Source organism: Labeo rohita, chromosome 6 (assembly GCF_022985175.1).
Source record: "Labeo rohita strain BAU-BD-2019 chromosome 6, IGBB_LRoh.1.0, whole genome shotgun sequence".
NCBI lineage: Eukaryota > Metazoa > Chordata > Actinopteri > Cypriniformes > Cyprinidae > Labeo > Labeo rohita.
This window is the reverse complement of record NC_066874.1, coordinates 9,212,449-9,235,995: the sequence shown is the minus strand read 5'-3', so window position 1 is coordinate 9,235,995 and position 23,547 is coordinate 9,212,449. Positions and strand designations below refer to the sequence as shown.

At 35.7% G+C, this 23,547-nt stretch overlaps 1 protein-coding gene across 3 annotated transcripts; it reads left to right on the top strand.

Moving 5' to 3' along the window:
- On the top strand, positions 1 to 23,137 carry ical1 (islet cell autoantigen 1-like). Of its 3 annotated transcripts, none has more exons than XM_051112177.1 (17): positions 1 to 94; positions 1,011 to 1,048; positions 1,539 to 1,576; positions 2,052 to 2,223; positions 6,297 to 6,369; positions 7,304 to 7,427; positions 10,649 to 10,847; positions 10,931 to 11,056; positions 11,142 to 11,240; positions 11,325 to 11,410; positions 12,093 to 12,139; positions 12,656 to 12,724; positions 14,460 to 14,708; positions 17,539 to 17,808; positions 17,932 to 18,027; positions 18,132 to 18,248; positions 21,774 to 23,137. In XM_051112177.1, exons 3-16 carry the CDS (start codon positions 1,563 to 1,565, stop codon positions 18,245 to 18,247), a joined length of 1,740 nt encoding a protein of 579 aa, XP_050968134.1. In that variant the 5' UTR covers positions 1 to 94; positions 1,011 to 1,048; positions 1,539 to 1,562; the 3' UTR covers position 18,248; positions 21,774 to 23,137. The 3 variants fall into 3 exon arrangements, with proteins under 3 accessions (XP_050968134.1, XP_050968137.1, XP_050968136.1); XM_051112179.1 differs by lacking the exon at positions 1 to 94 and adding an exon at positions 137 to 302; XM_051112180.1 differs by lacking the exon at positions 14,460 to 14,708.
- Positions 23,138 to 23,547: the final 410 nt, after the last annotated feature.

Here is a 23,547-nt window from a genome sequence, read left to right as displayed (position 1 = left end):
CTGACTGTTTCTGCGCATGCGCTCTCGCTGACTCTCAGCTCACGGGAATGACGTGCGTGAACGTTCCCATCGGTGCTCAAGGCGACGTCAGAGGGTAAGGAAATGCGATGCCCTAATAACAATTCCTTAAAATATATACACTCATGTTTAATGAATGCGAACTGTAATTTAGGTCCCGTACAGTGTCGGTTTCGAACTGCAGAGTGAAGTCGCCATGTCACATTCGTGCTCTAAGTTAATAGGGTTATTATAGGGAAACGCAGCGCGGTGACTCGATGACTCCTTATCTTGTTTGGGATCCGGTAACTCTGCCTTTTTACAATTTTCATTCGTTTATCTTTGCTAAGAGTCCGGTATACATCATGAATACATGGCCCAGTCTGTTTGCTAAGAAAAAAGTAGCAGTTGTGTACAAAAATGCTTGGAAAAATACAAGCAAATGTGATAAAAGCGAGCAGGCTGCTTGCAACATTGTAACCAGACCCATGATGAGTTGGATGGGGAGGAAGGTGCGATCAGAGCAGCGTCAGCTCATAAACATTAGATTTCACATAACAGCGTTTTGTTTTGTGGATAAAATGTAGTGTTTATATTGTACTTAGTGACAGATCGCTTTGAGATTGATTAAACACTAATCACTTTAACATTAGTGATGTTGAATGAATGTCAGGACAGGTGTTTGGTTCTTATTATAGTTTCTTTTGACTGGCATTACACGTTTGCTTTGTGTTTTTTATTTGGATGCGATATGTGTCATTGATTTGGGGTATTTGTGACCGTGAGAGACATGGCAGTCAGTGTGAGCGCTAACAGCTGTTACCTCAAAAGAACAAAAAGACAACAGTTTGCAAAGGACATTTCAATCAAAGTATTTTTGTGCATCACCAACTGACTGTCCTCAAAACTCAGATTTGTTTATTAATCATTTAAAGTGTCCAGTGACCCTCAATTTGTAAAATTGAAATTATTTAATATTTTTTTCTTATATTTTTGACATTTGTTTTGGACAGTTATTACATTGCTGAATGCCACCGCTGAGTTTTGAAAAGTAAGTAATAAGATGTTTTAATAATTTTTTAAACATACATTTGGGGTCTGTAAAATTTCTCTTGTGCTCACCAAAACTTCAGTTATTTGATAAATACAGTAAATCTTGTGTAAAATCTTAAATACTATGTAAATTAACTGTTCTCCATTTTAATATATTTGTATGTAATTTACTCCTGTGATGACAAAAGTGAAATTTCAGCATCATTACTCCGGTCTTTTGTGTCACATGATCCTTCAGAAATTATTCTAATATGCTGATTTAATTTGGACAAATCATTATTGAAATATTTAAAAAATAAAAGTAATATAGATAAAATTTTATAATTTTATAGTAATTTTATAGATAAGATAAAATTAAAGCATTCTTCGTAAATAAATATATTAATTTCTTTTAAAAAAAACAAAAAACGTACTAACCCAAAACTTATGAATGGTAGTGTAGTTCTTGTGACCCAAGCTATAATACACTATTTCTGTCCCATTTGCAGATCTAAGCCACGCTCATCAAGAAGATGGACAGCTATGGGTTTGTATCTTAACTTCATTTTATGAATTTTACCCCTCTTAAACAAATATGTGACCCAGGACCAAAAAATGTCATAATGGTCAGTTTTTTTACATGTAGATGTATACATAATCTGAAAGCTGAATAAATAAGCTTTCCATTTATGTTTGTTAGGATAGGACAATAGTAGGCTGAGATACAATTATTTGAAAAATATTGAATCTGAGGGTGCAAAAAAATCAAAATATTGAGAAAATCGCCTTTAAAGTTGTCCAAATTAAGTTGTTAGCAATGCATATTACTAATCAAAAATTAATTTAAGATATATATTACGGTAGGGAATTTACAAAATATCTTTATGGAACATGATCTTTACTTAATATCCTAATGACTTTTGGCACAAAAGAAAAATTGATTATTTTGCCCCATACAATGTATTGTTGGCTCTTGCTACAAATATACCCGTGCTACTTATGAACACGGCATGCTCTCTCAGGTTCTCCAGTGACATGTTCAGTGGCAGAGCAGTTTTGGGAGAGGACAGCTCGGTTATGGCCCGAATGCAGAAGAAGTTCTGGAAGACCAAGCAGGTTTTGATCAAGGCCACGGGGAAGAAGGAAGATGAGCATGTGGTGGCGTCTGACGCAGACGTTGATGCCAAATTGGAGGTATCAGCATCCTTTTAAATGCAGTAAAATGACCTCTGTGAAGTCATCTGTAGGTGAAACTAACGTCACTGGGTTGTCTTTTCCTACAATTACTTTGTATGACTCATGAAAGCAAATTATTTTTTTTTTCATTTGATGTGTGTGAGCCTGACAATGAGAGAGAAATGACTGAATGAGATGAAGGGAGGTTAATGGAGTACTGTCTCAGGGAAGAGAGGAGATAAATTGAGCTCTAGATGGTGCTCTACTTTGATCAACTGTTTGATGCCACTGTCTACAGACATCCAGTCCAAATGGCCCTGTCACTGTTGGTCTTGACTTCCTTTTCTCTCATGTGCACACACACTCAGCTGTGTTGTCTTTTGCCGTTCTCTCTTTACGTAATCAAACAGTGCATTCACTATGAATCTGTATGTCTGTTGTTTCATAGCAGTCCAAAACAGGTTTGAGTAGGATATACAAACTCAGATATAGGTGACACAAATTCAGACTAGCTGTGTTAGAAATTAACAAAGTGCTTTTATTTAGCAAGGATGCATTAGATGTATAGTTCACCCAAAAATGAAAATTCTGTCATTAATTACTTACCCTGAATGTCGTGATTGTTGCATAAAGTTATTTTTGTCTTCTGTTGCACACAAGGAGTATTCTCGTAGCTTCATAACATTAAGGTTGAACCACTGATGTCACTTGGATATTTTCTTGATGTCCTTACCACCTTTCTGGGCCTTAAACATGTCCGTTGCATTGATGCAGGGTCAGAAAGCTCTCAGATTTCATCAGAAATATCTTAATTTGTGTTCTGAAGATGAACAAAGGTCTTATGGGTTTGGAATGACATGAGGGTGAGCAATTAATGACAGAATTTTCATTTTGGGTGAACTATCTTTTTCAATCATCTAATGTAAAAGACTAAAATATAGAAAATTTACATTTTAAAAAATGAAACAAGTATTTTTAATTGGAATAATACTTAATTTTTTTTTTTTTATATATTTTTGGTCAAATAAATGCATCATGGTGTGTATAAGAAAAAAATCTTATTGGTCCCAAACTTTTGGACTATAGTATACCGTTGTGCTTTGCATGAGAGCATATTTTTACTACCATATAATACCCAAAAGTTATATAAATGTAAGTGATTTTTAAAAAAAAAAAACAATATCATGCATAAATTCTGCTACCTATGGAAGCCTGTTTTGCAGTTTTTTTCCCCATAGTATTGTGAGTTTGTATCTCTCATTTCTGACTTTTTTTTTTCTTACAATTGCATGTTTATATCTTTTTACTATTATATCTTATTTATTATGAGAGTTTATTTCTCATAATTCTGAGTTTAGCTCATAATTCTGGTTTTATAACTAAGTTTATATTATGCAATTCTGAGGAAAAAAAATCTGATTTGCAAGTTCTGATCTCGCATTTCTGACTTTTTCACACAATTCTGAGTTTATATCTTGCAATTCTGACTTTTTTCTCAGAATTTAGATATGAGCTCGCAATTGTGGGTTATAAAGTTCAATTTTGAAGGGAAAAAAGATGTTTTTAGAATTGTGAGTTTATTTCACAATTCTAACTTACTAAGTCAGAATTGCATGTTATAAAGTCAGAATCACAAGATGTAAACATGCAATTCTGAGGAAAAAAAAAAGTCAGAATTGTGAGTTCATATCATGCAATTCTAGCTTTATTTCTCTGCTCAGAATTTATTATGAGAGTTTATTTCTCATAATTATGAGTTTATCTCATAATTCCGATTTTATAACTCTAAATTGTGAGTTTCCATTTTGTAATTCTGAGAAAAAAATGTCATATTTGCAAGTTTATGTCTTGCAATTCTGACTTTATAACTCGCAGTTGCAAGTTTAAATCTCACAATTCTGAGAAAAAAGTTAGAATTGCAAGTTTGTATCATGCATTTCTGAGAAAAAAGTCAGAATTACAAGATGTAGACTCGCAATTCTGAGGAAAGAGTCAGAATTGTGAGATAAAGTCGCAATTACCATTTTTAAAATTTATTATTCAGTGGCGGAAAGGGGTTTCCATAGCTACCTGACAGATATCACTGAAATATTTGTCCTGAGACTCTTAATTATGTGGACCCACACTTTCTGCAATTTCTTACAGCACCTTATTTTAAAAGCTCACTAGGATGTTTCAGTCTTTAAATAAATTCATCTAGATTTTTTGCTGTAATTTCTCACTTTCATGTCATTCCAAACTGTATGACATTTGACTTGTAGGTTTGGAATAACATGACAGCATGACATTTTTGGGTGAATCGTTTGTAGTCCAAGCTTTGTTTTTTTCTGATCTTGTACTCCAGGTTTTAGAGTCTGAATACATGACTGATTTTATTGAGCTTTTTTGGACAATATTGGCATGAATCCTTTTTAATTTGTGATAATTTTGCACTGATAAGGGACAACACAAACTACGAAAACATATTTTATTACATAAACAGTTTATACATAGAAAAAACTTAAATTTTTGATTCATCATAATATCCACCATTAGCAGCTATTACAGCTCTGCATAATCTGGGCCTAAATTCATTGTATTCTAAACTTAATTGGCAATCAGTTGTTGAAGCTATTAAGGTGTGCTGACCCAAAAATCTTTTAAAAACCTGGGCCAAGTTTAAACCAGTAACCAGGCATCACAGCTGGCAAAGGGGCATGTCTGACTTTGACGTGTATATATTGCCATTATTATGTAATCAAAATGAAAATTATTATTGCTGGTCTTCAGTGATAATGTCAAGTTACTTTAATGTATTTGCACCAAAAAATGATAAGGATTTATGCTGATATCGTCCAAAACCAGACTTTGCCAGGGGTGTGTAAAACAACTGCATGCACTGATGCAGAGAAACTCTGGAAGTCAAATATAAAGATTGGATGTGTTGATTTGGGTGGTCATATGTGTGAGAGATAATTATTTTACATTTGTTGACATAGGGTTAACAGTTAGCTTTTATAAAAGAAAATAGCTGATTACTTGGAATCAAGACCTAATAAAAAACCTTAGACCACTCACAGTTTAAGGAAGTGTGTGTGTGTGTTTGTTTATGTGTGCTTGTTTAATCTTGCCCTGCCTCGGGCTGTTACTCTTAAGCACATCCTGGTTTACTGGTCATTAGGTGGTTTCCAGTGTAGAGACGAGCAGAAGACAGGCCACCGTAAGCCCCCCCCGGCTGCTGACTTTTAATGAACAGGTGTATCCATGTTTTTTTTCATTTAAGCCACAGCTGCTATTATAATCATATGAATTGGCTTTTAGCCTGTTTGGTAACAAAGCTTTCCTCTTAACTCGAAAACAATAATACATCATCCTTATGGTGTGAAAAAGGCGAAATTAGCAAATTCAATAACAGTGTTTCCTGAGGGTGTTGCTCTTTTGTTAGTCAGGTCTGTGCTCAGAGTTAAACAGTAACCTGAATGCAGGCCTCACCTGCAGGGGTCACACCTTTGTCAGCACAGATGAACCTTAGTCTGGATTCATGCCATATTTAATTTGATGCACATGAACATATAGTACTAACACACACAATAAAAATTACCCCCAGTAATAGATTTTACCAGTGATTTTGGTGACTTTGCTTTTTCCCCTATAGAAATGCTTTCTGTATTTTCTATAAATGAGTCCTGTTCTTATATTTGGCTTCTTACAAGCTCTTTCTAGTATGGAGGCAGCTCAACCAGAATGAGTGATTTATATTATTTGTGTCGTTTCTCCGAGTTACTTCTTCCAGGTAGAGCATAGCCATACACATTCTCCTGCTCGCTTGCTCGACTGTCAGGGACTTAACATCCTTTGTTGCCATGACAGCGAGACTGGAAAGCCAATGTTTTGTGTTCTAATGTGTCTGTTTTTTTGGAGAAAGTAGTGTGGGTGACCAAATGTTCCGCCTGAATATATAAAGCCTGAAGGAAATGAAAAGCTCAGAGATATTTTGGTGCATGCAACAAACTCAGAAATGCTGCTTCTTTTTTAACATTTGTAATAAAAGACTAAAATAATGACCTATTGAATGCATTTGTTAATGATACAGTGTGTTCTGTTTGCTCCAGTTTTTCCGTTCAGTCCAGAGCACCTGCACAGAACTCCTGAAAGTGATTGAGAAATACCAGCAAAGAATCACACGTGAGTGAGGAACATGATCTTTCAGCCTTTTTGTCTGCGCAAACACAAAGAGTCTTGTTCAGCTTGTTTTGAAAGCCTTTGCAAGCGCTGACATACATTTTATCATTTTCCATGAATACTGTTATTGTTGAGACAAAAGTCGGTTTTAAATAGTCCACCCAAAAATAAAAATTCTGTTATTACTCACCCTCATGTTGTTCCAAACCTGTAAGATCTTCATCTTTGGAACACAAATTAAGATATTTTTGATGAAATACGAGAGCTTTCTGACCCTGCATATGACAGCAATGCAACTGATACATTCAAGGCCCAGAAACGTAGTAAGGACATCATTAAAATAGTCCATGCGACATCAGTGGTTCAACCGTATTGTTATAAAGCTACAAGAATACTTTTCGTGCGCAAAAACAAAACAAACATAACAACTTTATTCAACTATGTCTTCTATGTCAGTCTTTGCTGCACATTCATGAGAGTACCATAATGCATGTGTGTGGTGGTGCTGACGCAGAAATTGTTGAATAAAGTCAAACAATATTTTTGTTTTCTTTGCGCACAAAAAGTATTCTCGTAGCTTCGTAACATTACGGTTGAGCCACTGATGTCACATGGACTATTTTAACAATGTCCTTACTACCTTTCTGGGCCTTGAACATGTCAGTTGCGTTGGTGTCTGTGCAGGGTCAAAAAGCTCTTGGATTTCATTAAAAATGTCTTAATTTGTCTTACGGGTTTGGAACAGCATAAGGACGAGTACTTAATGACAGAAATGTCATTTTTGGGTTAACTATCCCTTTAAGCATAACTCTGTGTTTTTCTGATTCTCATAATTGATAGCTTTTAACACGTATAATCAACCCACTTATTGTTTCATATAAAATGAGCTACTGTTGTGGTAATAACCCTGTTTTTGTACCCTGTGACCTCTCTTTAGACCTCTCTCAAGAGGAGAATGAGCTCGGACTGTTTTTGCGCTTCCAGGCAGAGCATGATAAAACAAAAGCAGGCAGTATGATGGATGCCACTAGTAAAGCACTCTGCTGTTCTGCCAAGCAAAGGTAGGCACTTACCTACGAATATGAACAAATCAGTGCTTCAGATCAGTAATGCACTTTATTTAATAATAGTTAATACATGCATTTGTCACATTTTAATACATTGCCATGCCCTCATGATATGATTGACCAGTAATGATTGACCAATCAACTAGCCATCCAAAAACTGAGCAGATCGTTTAAGGTCAGGGGAACCTGAAGCAAGCCTTATAAGTCAGTCTGTCAGGCAACCCACCTTTTTGTTAATGAAAATGCCTGTGTCTTTGTATATATGTATGAATATATGAAGAGTTCAGATGCAAAACCAGCTAAAAGCCATCTCGGTCAAAAATGAGATAATAATACTGAGTGAATGCTCCTGACACGTAGTATACATCCATCATATACTTTTACTTTAAACACAGTAATTTACATCTTAAGTAAAAGCAGACAGCTGAGAAAGAAAACACGTTTAACAGTATATTGGATCAGGGAAGCTCCTAAAGTGACAGCAGTCTAATGTTCCTGCTGTCTGCCATTCATGTTAATCAAACAATAAAAGACAGAAAATCTCTCACTGCTCTTGACTAAATCACTTTTGTAACTTTGTTAAGAAGAAATATATTTAATTCACACGGTGAAAAATGTCCAGTGTTTTTATACATCACATATTTCTCATTTATTTGTTGAAAACTGTGGTTTTTTTGTCCTGTTGCTTGTAATTAGTTTCTTATTCTTATATAATCGCTGACTGTTTACTTGTCTTCAGTGTGCCTTTTTTTTTTTTTTAAATTTAGGCTAGTATTTTTTGTGATTTTTTTTTTGTCAAGAATTATTACATATTCTATGGTATCAAACAGTTTGATGTTATAAAGACTTTATTTAAAGCGAAAACAACATGATACAAAATGAACAACAATATGATATAAAAAACATATATATATATATATATATATATATATACAGTGAGGTCAATAAGTATTTGATCACCCTGTGATTTTGCAAGTTCTCTTACTTAGAAATCATGGAGGGGTCTACAATTTTCAGCATAGGTGCATTTCCACTGTGAGAGACAGAATCTAAAAACAAAAATCCGGAAATCACATTGTATGATTTTTTAACAATTTATTTGTGAATTACTGTGTCAAATAAGTATTTGATCACTTGAGTCAAAAAATGTTTAATATTTGGTACAGAAGCCTTTGTTAACAATTACAGAGGTCAAACGGTTCCTGTAGTTCTTCACCAGGTTTGCACACACTGCAGGAGGGATTTTGGCCCACTCCTCCATACAGATCTTCTCTAGATCTGTCAGGTGTCGGGGCTGTCGCTGAGCAACACGGAGTTTCAGCTCCCTCCAAAGATTTTCTATTGGATTTAGGTCTGGAGACTGGCTAGGCCACTCCAGAACTTTGATATGCTTCTTACGGAGCCACTCTTTGGTTTTCCTGGCTGTGTGCTTTGGGTCATTGTCATGTTGGAAGACCCAGCCACGACCCATCTTTAATGCTCTGACTGAGGGAAGGAGGTTTTTTCCCAATATGTCACAATACATGGCCCCGTTCATCCTCTCCTTAATACAGTGCAGTCGTCCTGTCCCCTGTGCAGAAAAACACCCCCAGAGCATGATTCTTCCAGCCCCATGCTTCACTGTAGGTATGGTATTATTGGGATGATACTCATCATTCTTTTTCCTCCAAACACGGCGAATGGAGTTAAGACCAAAAAGTTCTATTTTGGTCTCATCTGACCACAGGACTTTCTCCCATGACTCCTCTGGATCATCCAGATGGTCCCTGGCAAACTTCAGACGGGCCTGGACATGGGCTGACTTAAGCAGGGGAACCTTCCGTGCGATGCAAGATTTTAAACCATGATGTCTTAGTGTATTACTGATAGTAGCCTTGGAAACGATGGTCCCAGCTCTCTTCACGGCATTGACCAGCTCCTCCCGTGTAGTTCTGGGCTGATTCTTCACCATTCTTAGCATCATTGATACCCCACGAGGAGAGATCTTCCGTGGGGCCCCAGTCCGAGGGACATTGACAGTCATCATTAGCCTCTTCCATTTTCTGACAATTGCTCCAACAGTTGTTCTTTTTTCACCAAGCTGCTTGGCAATTGCCCCGTAGCCCTTTCCAGCTTTGTGAAGGTCTACAATTTTGTCTCTTGTGTCTTTTGACAGCTCTTTGGTTTTGCCCATGTTGCTACTTAGACTTTGGCTGATTGTGGGGTGCACGGGTGTCTTTATGACAGCTAACGACCTCAAACAGGTGCTACTAATTTAGAATCATTAGCAGAGTGTAGCTGGACTATTTAAAAGCTAAATAACAGGTCTTTGAGGGTCAGAAATCTGGCTGATAAGCAAGTGATCAAATACTTATTTGACACAGTAATTCACAAATAAATTGTTAAAAAATCATACAATGTGATTTCCGGATTTTTGTTGTTAGATTCTGTCTCTCACAGTGGAAATGCACCTATGCTGAAAATTGTAGACCCCTCCATGATTTCTAAGTAAGAGAACTTGCAAAATCACAGGGTGATCAAATACTTATTGACCTCACTGTATATATATATACTATTATTATTATTATTATTATTACCGTGAAATAAAATTACTCATTGTGATATAAGATTTTGGTCATTTTAGTTTGTAGTGAGAAATGCTTTTATTAAGCAAGAAATTATGCTTTTAAGGCTGAATTAAATTTATCAGAATAATTCTATTTTTTAATAGAACTAACTTTTGTTTCATTAAAGAGTCCTGGAAAAAATGAATCCCAGTCCCCACAGAAATGATACGCTGCACAACCATTTTTCACATTGATAATAAGAAATTTTTCTTGAACACCACATCTGCATAGATTTCTGAAGGTTCACATGACACTGAATATTGTAATAATGGCTTCTGATATTCTTATGAATTTTGATTGTATTACTTTATTAAAATTGAAAATAATGTCAACATAGTAGTTCTAGTAAGCTCAGGTATTTTTCAACTTTCAAAATGTTATACTTAATTTCTGATGAATTATTCAATTATCAGAAATCATTATAAGTCACAGCCCTAGAAAGAATATTTCTCTGTTCAACAAACACTAAATATGTACTGATTAGTAAACCGACAATCTTGGATGTATCTTCTCTATCCTAGTGTGCTACAATCACTCAGCAATCATCTGTAATTTGCGATTAAGCCACTGGCAATAATTTCTCTGTTCTTTTGTCCTCTGTCATGTCAGGTTGGCTCTGTGCCCCCCCCTCCATCGTTTGGAACAGGAAGTGGAGACGTTTCGAAGGAGAGCCATCGCAGACACCCTGCTGACCGTGAGCCGGATGGAGAAAGCCCGGACTGAGTACCGCGGAGCTCTGCTCTGGATGAAGGACGTCTCGCAGGAGCTGGACCCAGATACTTACAAACAACTGGAGAAATTTCGTAAGGTCAGACAACGTGAGCAATCAAGACTTGCGTCTATATATGTAGAGGTTGAAGTTTTCTGCTATTTTTTTGCGTTTGTGAATAGGTTCAGGCCCAGGTACGAGGAACAAAAGTGCATTTTGATAAACTGAAGAATGACGTGTGTCAGAAAGTGGACATGCTGGGAGCCAGTCGCTGCAACATGCTTTCACATTCCTTATGTACTTACCAGGTAAAAATGTGTAACATTTATTCCTTATTAAACCTGTTTCACTTGTTTTTGAAACCTTTTCTCATCCTCTATTGTTTTTCTGTAGACAACGCTCCTGCAGTACTGGGAGAAGACTGCACATGTGATGTCTGGCATCCATGAGGCCTTCAAAGGATATGTACCCTACCAGTTCACCACTCTTAAAGTAGGTCTCCATCCACAAATGCCAGAAATTAAACTCTTATCATATGATTTAAGCTCTCATTTGACTATATTTGACTCGTTACAGGAATTAAGGGACCCACTGGATCAGATTGTCTCCGCACAGACAGAAGAGGACAGCAAAGACGAGGACAAGAAGACACAACCAGACAAGTGAGAACACAGTTACACAAAGGCATGGTTTGGCCATGAACCAGGCGTTTTGAAATTTTCACCTTATTCTTTATGTTTATGTGCTATGTACGTCACGTGGTCAGTGAATCCCACACAGACCTGTCCATCTCAGTTTTCTTCCTTACTCATTCGTTTTCATCAGCAAATCATCTTTTCTCTCAAAGGCGACCCTGCTTGCTTCTCATTGTCAGATCTCTCATTCACTCTCTTTCCTCATTCCCCGCAACCCTCTGTCTCCCTCAGAATGGGTCTGTTCAGGCGAGAGGCCTCTTTGAAGGCTCTGGTTACTGATCTGTGAGTGGAACATTGTAATTCTATTAGAAACCTTTGTGAACAGGAAACGCTGTTGAAAGTTCCACTGTCATTTCCTGTTTGGCCATGGGAAATGAGACTGTATTTATTGCTGTGCCATCTGTGTTAGACATGCTGTTGTACGATACGGTAGTGACTGTTAGACCCTCACACGGTTCTTAGAAATATTGCTGTGACTCACACTAATTTGTCAATTTAGATTTAATTTAAGGTGTTTAGTAATTCTAATCGGATACTGTGTGTCAGAGTAATGTGAGTCATCCCTTTTCGTCTTAGAAAGCTGCAACCGTTTAGTCATGGATCAGTGTGCCTTCCAATTTAATTTGGTGTTTGTTTGTTTATGTTTCAGTCTTGTTTCACTTGAAGATGAACAGCTGGGTGAATCATCTGATACTGGTATGTTCAGCTTTTAAAGCACCTTTGTGACCCTGGACCACAAAACCATTCATAAGTAGCATGGGTATATTTGTAGCAATAGCCAACAATACATTGTATGGGTCAAAATTATCATTAGGATATTAAGTAAAAATCATGTTCCATGAAGATACTTTGTAAATTTCTTACCATAAATATATCAAAACATAATTTTTGATTAGTAATATGCATTGCTAAGAACTTAATTTGGACAAGTTTAAAGGCAATTTTCACAGTATTTATTTATTTTTTGCACCCTCAGATTCCAAATTTTCAAATAGCTGTATCTTGGCCAAGTCCTATCCTAACAAACCACACATCAACGGAAAGCTTATTTATTCAGCTTTCAGATGATGTATAAATCTCAGTTTAAAAAAAATGTACCTTTATGACTGTTTGTGTGGTCCAAGATAACGTTTTGGGAACACACCCAGTCCAACAACAGGATTGCCTAATGATTATCTACTAAAAAGGTGCTCTTTTTTGTGTTTTTAACAGTTTCTACTCGTGCAGTAGATGGACAGAGTAGAGGATCTGACAGTTCTTTGTGCGCCAGTCTGGATTCGGGTAAGTTGTGTGTGTGTGTATATGTTTATGCATACTAGGCCTTGTACCACAACTCATTGCTACTGTTCGACTAGTCACCCAGAAACATAGTTAAATATCATAGTAAATAGCAAATGATATTTAAGTTATTTTGGACAGTAGCAACTCACAAATTGTTAATCAAGTCCTTATATAAGCACTCAAGAATGTAACAAATTGGAAAATGTTGGTTATGACACTCAAGGGCCAGGATTTTCAAAAGATTTTTTTCTTTTTTTCTTTATTTTTATATATTCTCATAGCGTTTAGGCCTAGCTGGCACAGCTCAGCTAAAGTCATATGATCAGTTGACACAGAATTAATCAACATTTTGTATAGCAGTGGTTCCCAACCTCATTCCTGGAGGCTCTCCAACACTGCACGTCTCCTTAAACAAACACACCTGATTCAGATCATCAGCTCATTAGCAGAGACTCCAAGACCTGAGTGTGTCAGACGAAGTAGAGATGCAAAATGTGTAGTGTTGGTGGGCCTCCAGGAATGTTGTTTGGAACCACTGGTGTATAACAGTGGTTTTCAAACCTGTCCTGGAGGCACCCCCTGCCCTGCACATTTTGCATCTCTCCCTTATCTAACACACCTGATTCAAATCATCAGCTAATTAGTAGAGACAACAACAGAGATTGGCCGTTTCTCAATATGTGTTCTTATGTGATCTTGCGTCCTTGTATTCTCGCTTTACGTCATCATTAACCGTCGAAGTTCAGTTCTAGTACTCAAGAACGCAAGTACAGAAGACACATGAAAGTGCCTGGATGTATTCTTGAAATTGAGGATGCACTGAATGCAGACTTGAGAGAATCGAACCGTTAGAAATCCCAGAAGACGTTGCAGGCGGATGGCGTACGGAAGCCTGTAAGCTTTAAACTTCTTGTTCTCGCTTAAGAGATTCCCACTCCAAGCTCGCAAATACATGGCGACACGTGAAAGTAAACATATGTTGTTTTTTGCAGTTGTAATGAAGTGAGAAAGCTTGTGGTTCTTTTTATTGGTATATTAAAAAGAATATGTAACATTTTAAATAGCCTAATCATTTACACAAATACATGCGGTAAAATGCTGTAAAATATGAAAATATTGTCTATAATAAAATGAAATAAATGTTTTTAAAGCGTTTTTTCCCAAATTCCGTTTTATTTTTTCCACATTCTGTTTTTTCCGTTTTAATTTTTCCAAATTCATTTTTTTTACCTTTTTAATTTTCTCAACTTCTTTTTAATCGTTAAATTAAATTTTATTCATCAAGAACATGTCCAATTAATTAAAATCATAAAACTTATACAATTTCACATCAATTTAGTAAAGGTTTAACAAAAATGACATGTTTAGGACCCTATGAAGTGTTTTATTTTTTTCTGATGGGCTGTTGATTCATTAAATGATGAGCTGTTTCCTCTAAAAAGCTGTTTATTCATCGTAGTAAAGCCTCTTCTATTGACATCCATTCCAAAAAAGTGACCTCTGGTCGGAAGCATTAGCTTTAGCCTTTACACTATTTCGGCTAATGGTTGCAGGCTTGCCTTCTAGTGGCTTTGACTACAAGACCTGATTTGGATGTGTCTAATAAGGGAGAGTGCCTCCAGAACAGGTTTGAAAACCACTGGTATATAGTGCAACTCCTAGTGTGTTTGAGCAGCTTTTATTTACAGTATGCTTGTTTGTATCTCTCATTTTCATCTCCACCCTTGTACTACAGCATTGAATGAACAATTAGGCCCCATTGGTGGAACTAGCACAGATGACGACCTCTTATTATTGAACCCTGAGCCTGTTCCGATCCCTTCCCTCACTCCAACCTTGACCCCAATCCTACACCCATCTATGTCCGTTATGCAGCCTCAGATACTGCAGGAGGCCTCAGTGCCTCCTGCTATTCAGTGGGGTGTAGGCGTCTCACATGAGGAAACGCAAGATGCCTTACCCAGCAGTCTACCACCTGAAATAGGTATAGATCCTTGACTGGGCATCTCTTCAATGCCCAGGGCTGGCTTAGCGCCTGTTCTTACTCTCTAAAATCAATCTTAATCCCCTTCGGATGTGCTTTAGCACCCTGATCTATCAGTCTTAGGTTCTAGAAGAATTATTCAGAAACTTTTCATTCTTATGGCTCTGTCAGATTCCCTTCTCCACTGTTAAAACTCTCCAGGTGTTTCTGACCCTGACTCTGTAAAAGTTTAAAGGGATAGTTCACCCAAAAATGAAAATTCTGTTTCTAATTACTCATCCTCATGTCGTTGCATACCTGTAAGACCTTCATTCATCTTTGGAACACAAATTAAGATATTTTTTTATAAAATCTGAGCCAGCATTCTAACTTAGAACCCGGATGCGCTGTGCTTTGTTTGTAAGTAGAGGAAGACGCATGCTGTACATTAAAACAATCTCCGTAAACATGTCTGAAGATTTTTACAGAGGTGATTTGCAGATCTTTGCATGGACTTCACATGGACTATTTTAATGATGTCCTTACTACCTTTCTGGGCCTTGAACGTGGTAGTTGTGTTGCTGTCTATGCAGGGTCAGAAAGCTCTTTGATTTCTTACAGGTTTGGAATGACATGAGGATGAGTAATTAAAAACTGAATTTTCATTTTTGGGTGAACTGTCCCTTTAAAAAAAGCATTTCTGAAAACCGTACTTTCCTTATCTTTTATGCTCTGTTTGATTTTTATGGACTGTTTTGGAAGATTTCTTTTTCACATTTTTTCAACTTAAATTGACCCTAATTTGCTTTTTGTTGCTGATGAACAAATTTTCTTTTAATATTTATGCTCTTATGTTTTGGTTACACAACCATATGTTGCTTGAAGCCTCTCTCTGATCCTTTTTGCTGCCACTTATACTACACTGCAACAAGTTTTCTTCCTCCATACTTTTGTTGTTTGCCAGTACAAATTTCTACATATTCTAAGTGCAAGATGTATTTAATTAAGAAGCAAAATGTCATGAAGTTTTTTAAAAATGTATCAAAGTTAAGGGAGTTTAAGGTTAAAAAAAGTCTGACATTTGGTTAAGAAAAATACTTTTTTTAAAAATTTGTTTCTGTTTTAAGCTTAAACTCACTGATATTTTTCTCTGAAAACAACTAAATACTTGTAGTCATTTCTCCTCTCGAAATATTGTCTTGTTTTTTGCTGATTTTATCTAAATTAGGTCAGTTTAGACTTAACAGAACAAATATCTGCCATTGTAACAAGATACTTTTGGTTCTCCAGATATTAAGTCTTCTTTTTTAAATTCTTGTTTATTATTATTTTTTTTATTAATTTAATTTTGATACATTTTTGTCAGAAAACAAGTCTTAAAGGAGAAGTCCACTTCCAAAACAAAGATTTACAGATAATGTACTCACTCCCTTGTCATCCAAGTTGTTCATGTCTTTCTTTCGTCAGTCGTAAAGAAATTATGTTTTTGAGGAAAATGTTTCTGCATTTTTCTCCATATAATGAACTGATATGCGGTTGTAAACTTAAATTTGTCTTATCTAGCGAAACGATCGGTTATTTTCATTTTAAAAAAAAATACAATTTCAATACTTTTTAATCTCAAATGCTCGTCTTGCCTTTCTCTCCCTGAACTGAGATTCTGACCCAGTCTTTGCAAAGTAAACAAGCAAAGGTGATCAAACATCCTTAACAAAAAATGGTAAAACAGCAATATAGGATGATTTTGAAGTTGATGGAGAACATGAGATGGGAGTTTTTCGACATACCCTAACTGTCATGAACATGTTTTCCACAAAAAAAATCATTTCTTTATGACTGAAGAAAGAAAGACATGAAGATCTTGGATGACAAGGGAGTGAGTAAATTATTTGTAAATTGTTGTTCTGGAAGTGGACTTCTCCTTTAATATCTCATGTCATTTGGCTTCTAAAGTAAATGTTTCTTGATTAAGGATTAGTTCACTTCCAGAAAAAAAAAAGTTTCCTTTGAAAAGAAATTAAGGTTTTCGAGGAAAACATTTTGAGATTTTTCTCCATATAGTGGAAATAAATGAGTCAACGGGTTAAAAGTCCAAACTGCAGTTTATATGCAGCTTCAAGGTGCTCTACACAATCCCAGCCGAGGAATAAGGGTCTTGCACTAGTACGACCTCCTGCATTACATAATCACATTGAAAAGGTCACGCATGATGTGGTACCAACCCAGTGTTTACAAAGCGAACGTGGAAAAAGTCAAACACCTTTTAAAAAAGGTTAAAACAACGATGTCGTGCGATTTTGAAGTTGGAGGAGAAAATAAAGAGTTTTTCGCCCTACGCTACCTTTTTGAACTAAAGTACACAAAGAAGAACTAACCACGCATGACCTTTCCAACATGATTACGTAATGCGCAAAGATGTGCATCGCAGAGATGATGCAAGACGAGCATTTGTGGTTAAAAGTTATATACATTTTTATTTGTATTAGAAAATTATCAATCATTTTTTTAAGATAAGACTCTCATTCCTTGACTGGGATCGTGTAGAGCCCTTTGAAGCTGCATTGAAAACGCCGTTTCCTTGGTCTTGGCCACCATTAAAGTTCATTATATGGAGAAAAATTCTGGAATGTTTTCCTGAAAAACATTACTTCCTTTTCGAGTGAAGAAAGAAAGACATGAACCTCTTAGATGACATGGGGTGAGTAAATTATCAGGAATTTTTTATTCTGGAAGTGTATTAATCCTTTAAAGAATGTTTATATATTTGTACAAGAAAACAAGACAACAATACTGATGGTCAAATTCACTTTTTGCAGTGTAAAAGCCTGATTATCTTCTTATTTTATTGTAGTAGGCAGAGATCTGTTGTCTGAGGCTTTCGACTCTGCGGGGGTGAAAGAGGAAGAGGGAGAGAGAGGAGACCTGGCCTTCCTGCAGGATCTGCTGAGTCCTGGAGCTGCGGGTGGCGCTAGTGAGTTTAGTAAGGCATGGCAGGACGCTTTCGGCTGTTTTGAGGCCCCTCCTGCTCCTGTTACTGCTCCTTCACCACAACCAGAAATGACAAACACGCCCACTGGCTTCCTGCCATCACAACTCCTGGACCATAGCCTTAGCGCCACAGGTTTGCACAGTCTTTTAGTTTGCCCTCTGCTGGCTGGAGGAACAGACGTCACAGTTTTGTTGTACTGCTAGTATTCAATGCAGTAAGTGTGGTGTTTATATTCGTTCCTTTTTTGTTATTCAGGATGGGTGACTCCACCGATGTTTCAAGCCCCGCCCCTCCAGCCACCTTCCAGTGGAGCACAGCCTACCCAGAATAGTCCACACTCTTCTGCCAGAGGTGAGTTTTTGTATGACAAGTCAAAAATGTCCATATCGATCTGCAAATCTCAGATGGTGTTTTTGTACTGTTTCTGTAGTAATTCGTCTCTCTGTGTCTTTTAGCCCCTAAAGGAAACTCCAGGGACATGTCTGCCTGGTTTAACCTTTTTGCAGATCTGGATCCTCTGTCCAACCCAGATGCTATTGGACGCAGCGATCAAGAGTTCCTCAATGCTTGAGGTGTGTTTTAGTTTGCATGCATTTATCACGGGCAAATAAGTCCCAGGTTTTTAGAAATTACTGTATTCATGTTGGATTCAGTGTTGTTAATAACTAAAACTATTACAAATTCTTTCTGTTATTTTAAATAAATATGAAATAAAATATCCACAGTTTTTCCTTAACGCAGAAGTAAGCCCATGGGTGAGACTTCCGGTTCATTATCCGCTATAGGGAAATAACGAGAAGAATAACAGCGTGCAGTAGACGGTAAAACTGTTTGCTCTACAAACCAATGTGTTCATAATTAAGATAATATGTTAAAATAATATGGTAAGACACACCAATTTGTAATATCAATCAGGAAAATTAACTGTTTTGTACAGCTAAAAATAGCTGGAAGCTGTTACCAAACCAATAAAATTTACAAATGGCTGCACTCAGTCTTACGGGAAGAAGAAGGTGGATAATATTAAATTTAAAAACATACGTAACTCAAAATTGCAAATGAATTCTTGGCAATTAACTGAAACTGAAACTATAAATTAAATAAAATTAATTTAAACTAAATAGAAACAAACTAAAAAAGCTAATTAAAACATGAACTAAAATGGAAAAAGCTGATTCAAAATGTTAATAAATACTAGTATGTGAATAGTATTTTAAAGTAGTTTCGTATGCTTATCAAGGCTGCGTTTATTTATTTAAAAATACAGACAAAAATATATTGTGAAATATTATTACAATGTAAAGTAACATTTTTCTATTTTAATATACATTTAAATGTAATTTATTCCTGTGATCGTAGCTGATTTTTTCAGCATCTTTACTCCAGTCTTCAGTGTCACGTGATCCTTCAGAAATCGTTCTAATATGCTGATTTATTGTCAGTGCTGCTTAATATCTTTTTTTTGTAACCTGTGATGCTTTTTTTTAGGATTCTTTGTATATAAAACAAAAAAACAGCATTTATTTAAAATAGAAATTTTTTCTAACAATATACACCACCGTTCAAAAGTTTGGTAAATTTAAAGAATAAAAATAAATTAGTACATTTTTATTCTTTCTTTTTTTGAAAGAAATTAATACTTTAATTCAGCAATGATGTGCTAAATTGTTAAAAAGTGATAGCAAAGACTTATATTATTAGAAAATATTAATATTTTGAATAAATACTATTCTTTTTATTCGTCAAAGAATCCTGAAAAAAAAATATTTGGCAGCACAACTGTTTTCAGCATTGATAATAAATTAGCATATTGAAATGATTTCAGGAAAGATCATGTGACACTGAATAGTGGAGTAATGACTGATGAAAATTCCGATTTAAGGAATAAATTATATTTTAAAGTATATTAAATTTAACCATTGTTTTATATTGTAATATTTTACAATATTAGTTTTCCTGTATTTTTGATCATAAATGCAGCTTTGATGAGCATAAGAGACTTCTTAAAAAAACATGACAACATTCTTACTGATCCCAAACTTTTGAACAGCATATATATATTTATAAATATAAATGTATAATTTATAATTTATAAAATAAAATTCTTATTCATTAATTTAAAAAATATTTATTAAATATTTTATTATAAAATATTTATTTAATATTTTTTATTTTGCAATTATCATGAACAATTAATTCATAAATGTTGCTTTTGCATATTTCTTAATTTTGGTTGCAACTACAAGATTTTGATTTTGCTTGAGATCATTGTTGTTAAAATAAATTCATATAAAGCAGGGCTCGACAATAAGGGTCCAGCACGAAAGACACTCTAAACAGTTGACGAATTTGTCAGTGGCCCGACCAGGCCACTGCTGTGTCATCACGAATGTTTAGCATTTGCACGTTTTTTTAAGCCTTGTTAATTTAAAAATACAAGCGATCACAGAAAGACGTGTCTCTGAAGGACAAGTAGTCAACAAAAGTGTCAAAATACTTGTCTTGACAATTAACTTTGTTGCTTTAACAATGATTAATCTATATTTAATTTAGGCTATACAGTGGAGTACAGATGCACTGATCGACTGGACATATTTCAATCGATCTATTCCGGGCTTGCACACATCTGCATGCAATCATTTTTCAAAATTTTGTGTGTGGAAATATTACGAACTCTTTAAACATCCGTTAATGGAGGTCAGAGACGCTGAAGACGAATGCAAATAGGAAAAAATACCATATCAGGCAGAGCAAGATCATGGAATGCAAAATATAGGAAAAATACCTGAATATTCATGGTCTCTGAGGGGAACTGACTATTTTAAGAAAGTTTACATGGCGTTCTTCATTTGCCTGGATAATGCATTTAAACTAGCGTTCATAACAAAAATATAGCAGAAATATTAATTTTTTAAAATAACTCAGCAGAAAAAAATACAGCCCGTTTAAATTTATATTAAGCCGTTTAAAAAGTTCTTAAAGTTCTGCATAGTTTAGGGCGTGGCCACTTGAGTGACAGGTGGATTGCCGCTTCTGTCACCACCGTCGCACTAGGCGGGTGTGGTTTCAGCAACCAGCTCCACCCACGTCCCGCCTCTTTGCCCATTTTCGATTATTCGGGGTGACGCGCGGTGACGCGATTCCAAGATGGCGTCAGCCGACTCCCGCCTACTAAGAGCTTCAAAAATGCTCTTCAGAGTTTCTTTTTACAGTCTTTGGCTCATAAGCACAGCGCTGCTTTGTTTACTACTGTAACCAAAGAAACATAATATCACTGTTCCATAAGCTCCACCTGTTGGCAGAGACTGAGTTTGCGTTCTTTCAATCTGTGCTGTTTTTCCCTACAGCATCTTTTCATTTATAATAACATATTAATGATAATAAAATAATTTTTGCACAGACGAATAATGTTTGAACTTTATACTTGTTAGGCTAGCAGGTTTTTGTTGTGGTATCGAAATTGGAATCAAGAATTGTACTATTTAATTGGTATATTAAAGTTTGGTGTCATATAAGCTTATTTATTAAAATAAAAAACAATGAGTCAAAAACAATGACAGCAGCAACTATTTAATTTTTTTGTGGCAGGGCCAGTGAAAATTTTGACCGGGCAAGTAAAAATTCAAACAACTGGCCCAAGCGGGCCAGTACAAAAAATCCTTAGCGTTGAGCCCTGTAAAGTATAAAAAATTCAGTGCTGCTTTTTTCCTTATTATGATATGAGGACAGTTAAAGTACCCTGATATTTTCATTATATTCTCTTCAATAATGTGAAAAGAATGTTAGTTCAAAAATGAAAAATATACTTGTCATAGAAGTGTATTTAAATAATTCTATGTATCAAATGCAGTAGTTAATGTATTTTGAATATTGGATCCATTCACTTATCCACATATCTAAATATGGCTTTACTTGTTACAAGTCACAAGTTTACTTGTCACACATCATAACTCAGCCTTTTATGAACCATGGCTGAAACTTATTACAAGCACTTCCTGTGTTTATATTGCCACTTTGTAATAAATCGCTGCTTGCCTTCATATTGTAAGCATCTGCTAAATAATTAAATGCAAATGTAAATGTTTTATTTCTCTCAGTGAAGGATGATCTGAAGCTGAATCGCATCCCAAATATTCTTTGACGGAAAGGAGTGCATATCCCAAGCCTTTATTCGGAGCTGGAACACTACCTCTCCTGAAACCATTCAACCTGAGCCAAGGAAGCATCCAGAAATCTCCATCCATATCCAACACCGGAACGTTTCTGAGATATGAGACCGTGTCTGTTTTCTCCATTCTTTCACTGTGTGTGTGAATTTACTGTATGTTCTTTAGGACACCGAAGGGTGAAATGTTGAAGACTTCATCTCTATATCACTAGTGTGGTTACCTGAAAGTAAACTATCTGTTACTTTATGAAGCGCACATGTTTAAAGGGACATGAAGGTGAGGATTTGCCTAGGACCAAAAAAGAAATAAACTTGTTTGCTTTGTACAACAGGGGAGTTTTAATGTCCAGAAACAGGGTTTAAGATTTATAACATCTATTATAGATTATAGACTGTATTTTTAATCCGATACCCAAATGTGTGAAGTTGCACATAAATCACAAAAAATATTTTTGAAGTCTTTCACTGGATTAGTTTAACCCTAAATGATTAAATAAATGAAATTATTTATTAATATAATAGTGTTACTGTAAACTACATATGCAAGTGGTGTGCTGTGCCATTAGTTTGATGGGAATGAGAACGTCATATTTGTTTTTAATGATTCTCTCACTCAGAGAAATAACTTGTCCCAAATGTTCTTTACTCTCACACTGTGATGCAAAACACTGGAATGTGTTTGTGAACATGTTTTTGTATGTGATTTTATTTCGTATCTCACCTTTAGCACAGAATTGCATAACTGTCCTACTCTAGGAGACATTATTTCATTTCATTTTGTCCCAGATGATCATGTTTAGACTCATCAGGAGTGACTATGAAAAACTACGACCAATCGGTTTTCTGTTGCGTCAATAAAATCAAGTTATCGCTTGCACTAAAATGTTTCCGAGTGCAGTCTCGGGATTGTTCTAGAATGTATGTTGTCTGTTTCGACACGTTTGTTGATCTGAAAAGCTTGTCTAGCTGAAGAGTGTACATTTCGCACAGGATTTCATAGTCAATGAAGCACGTTTTTTTTTTGTCTTTGAGTGGTTTAACATTTTGAAGTGTCACTTTCTGTATTAGAGGACCGTTGTGTTTGGAACTATATGTTTAGATGTTATTGTATCACTTGTCTTGTTTTTTTACTTGCAAAACTAAAAGAATGTACACACCATTCGCAGCTGCTTTCATCTGTTTATTTTATGCAACTTTGCCTTTTGTTTCAGTTTAAATAATGTACAATTTCATCGAAGGAACCTGGAATGAAAGATCTTGCTTTTGAGAGCAAATAAATTTGAGTAGAATTCCGTTTCTGATTGTTATTTCTCAATGTGATCAGTTTTCTAATTTTATCCTGTCAAGAAACCAGAATTACAGGCATTTTGACGTTTCACAGAAATAAAAAAAAAAATCTTGGAACAACTAAAACAAATTCAATAACAGGCATCTGTCTAATTTACACACTTCTCTATTTCAATTCTGTATTAAGGCAATTAAATACATTTTTGTTCTGGATTGCCTGTTTTCAACTTTTTTTTTTTCTTTTTGGAAGAAAGGAAGCTTTACGGTATGATTCATGGTATATTTCACAGTATAAAGATGCTACAGTTCAAATCAGTACATTTTCAGTTCACTATTAGCTAAAGCCATGCCTCCCTCTTTGAAAATATTCTCTCGCTGTTTTTCCGTGACAAGTCTTTTCATATCCAGTGTAGTCT

What these genes read in the sequence shown, in the direction of transcription:
- ical1 (XM_051112177.1), top strand. An exon ending in AAGAAGACACAACCAGACAA is followed by an intron (nt 11,411 to 12,092) that starts GTGAGAACACAG and finishes TTTATGTTTCAG; the next exon opens with TCTTGTTTCACTTGAAGATG. An exon ending in GTGCGCCAGTCTGGATTCGG is followed by an intron (nt 12,725 to 14,459) that starts GTAAGTTGTGTG and finishes CTTGTACTACAG; the next exon opens with CATTGAATGAACAATTAGGC.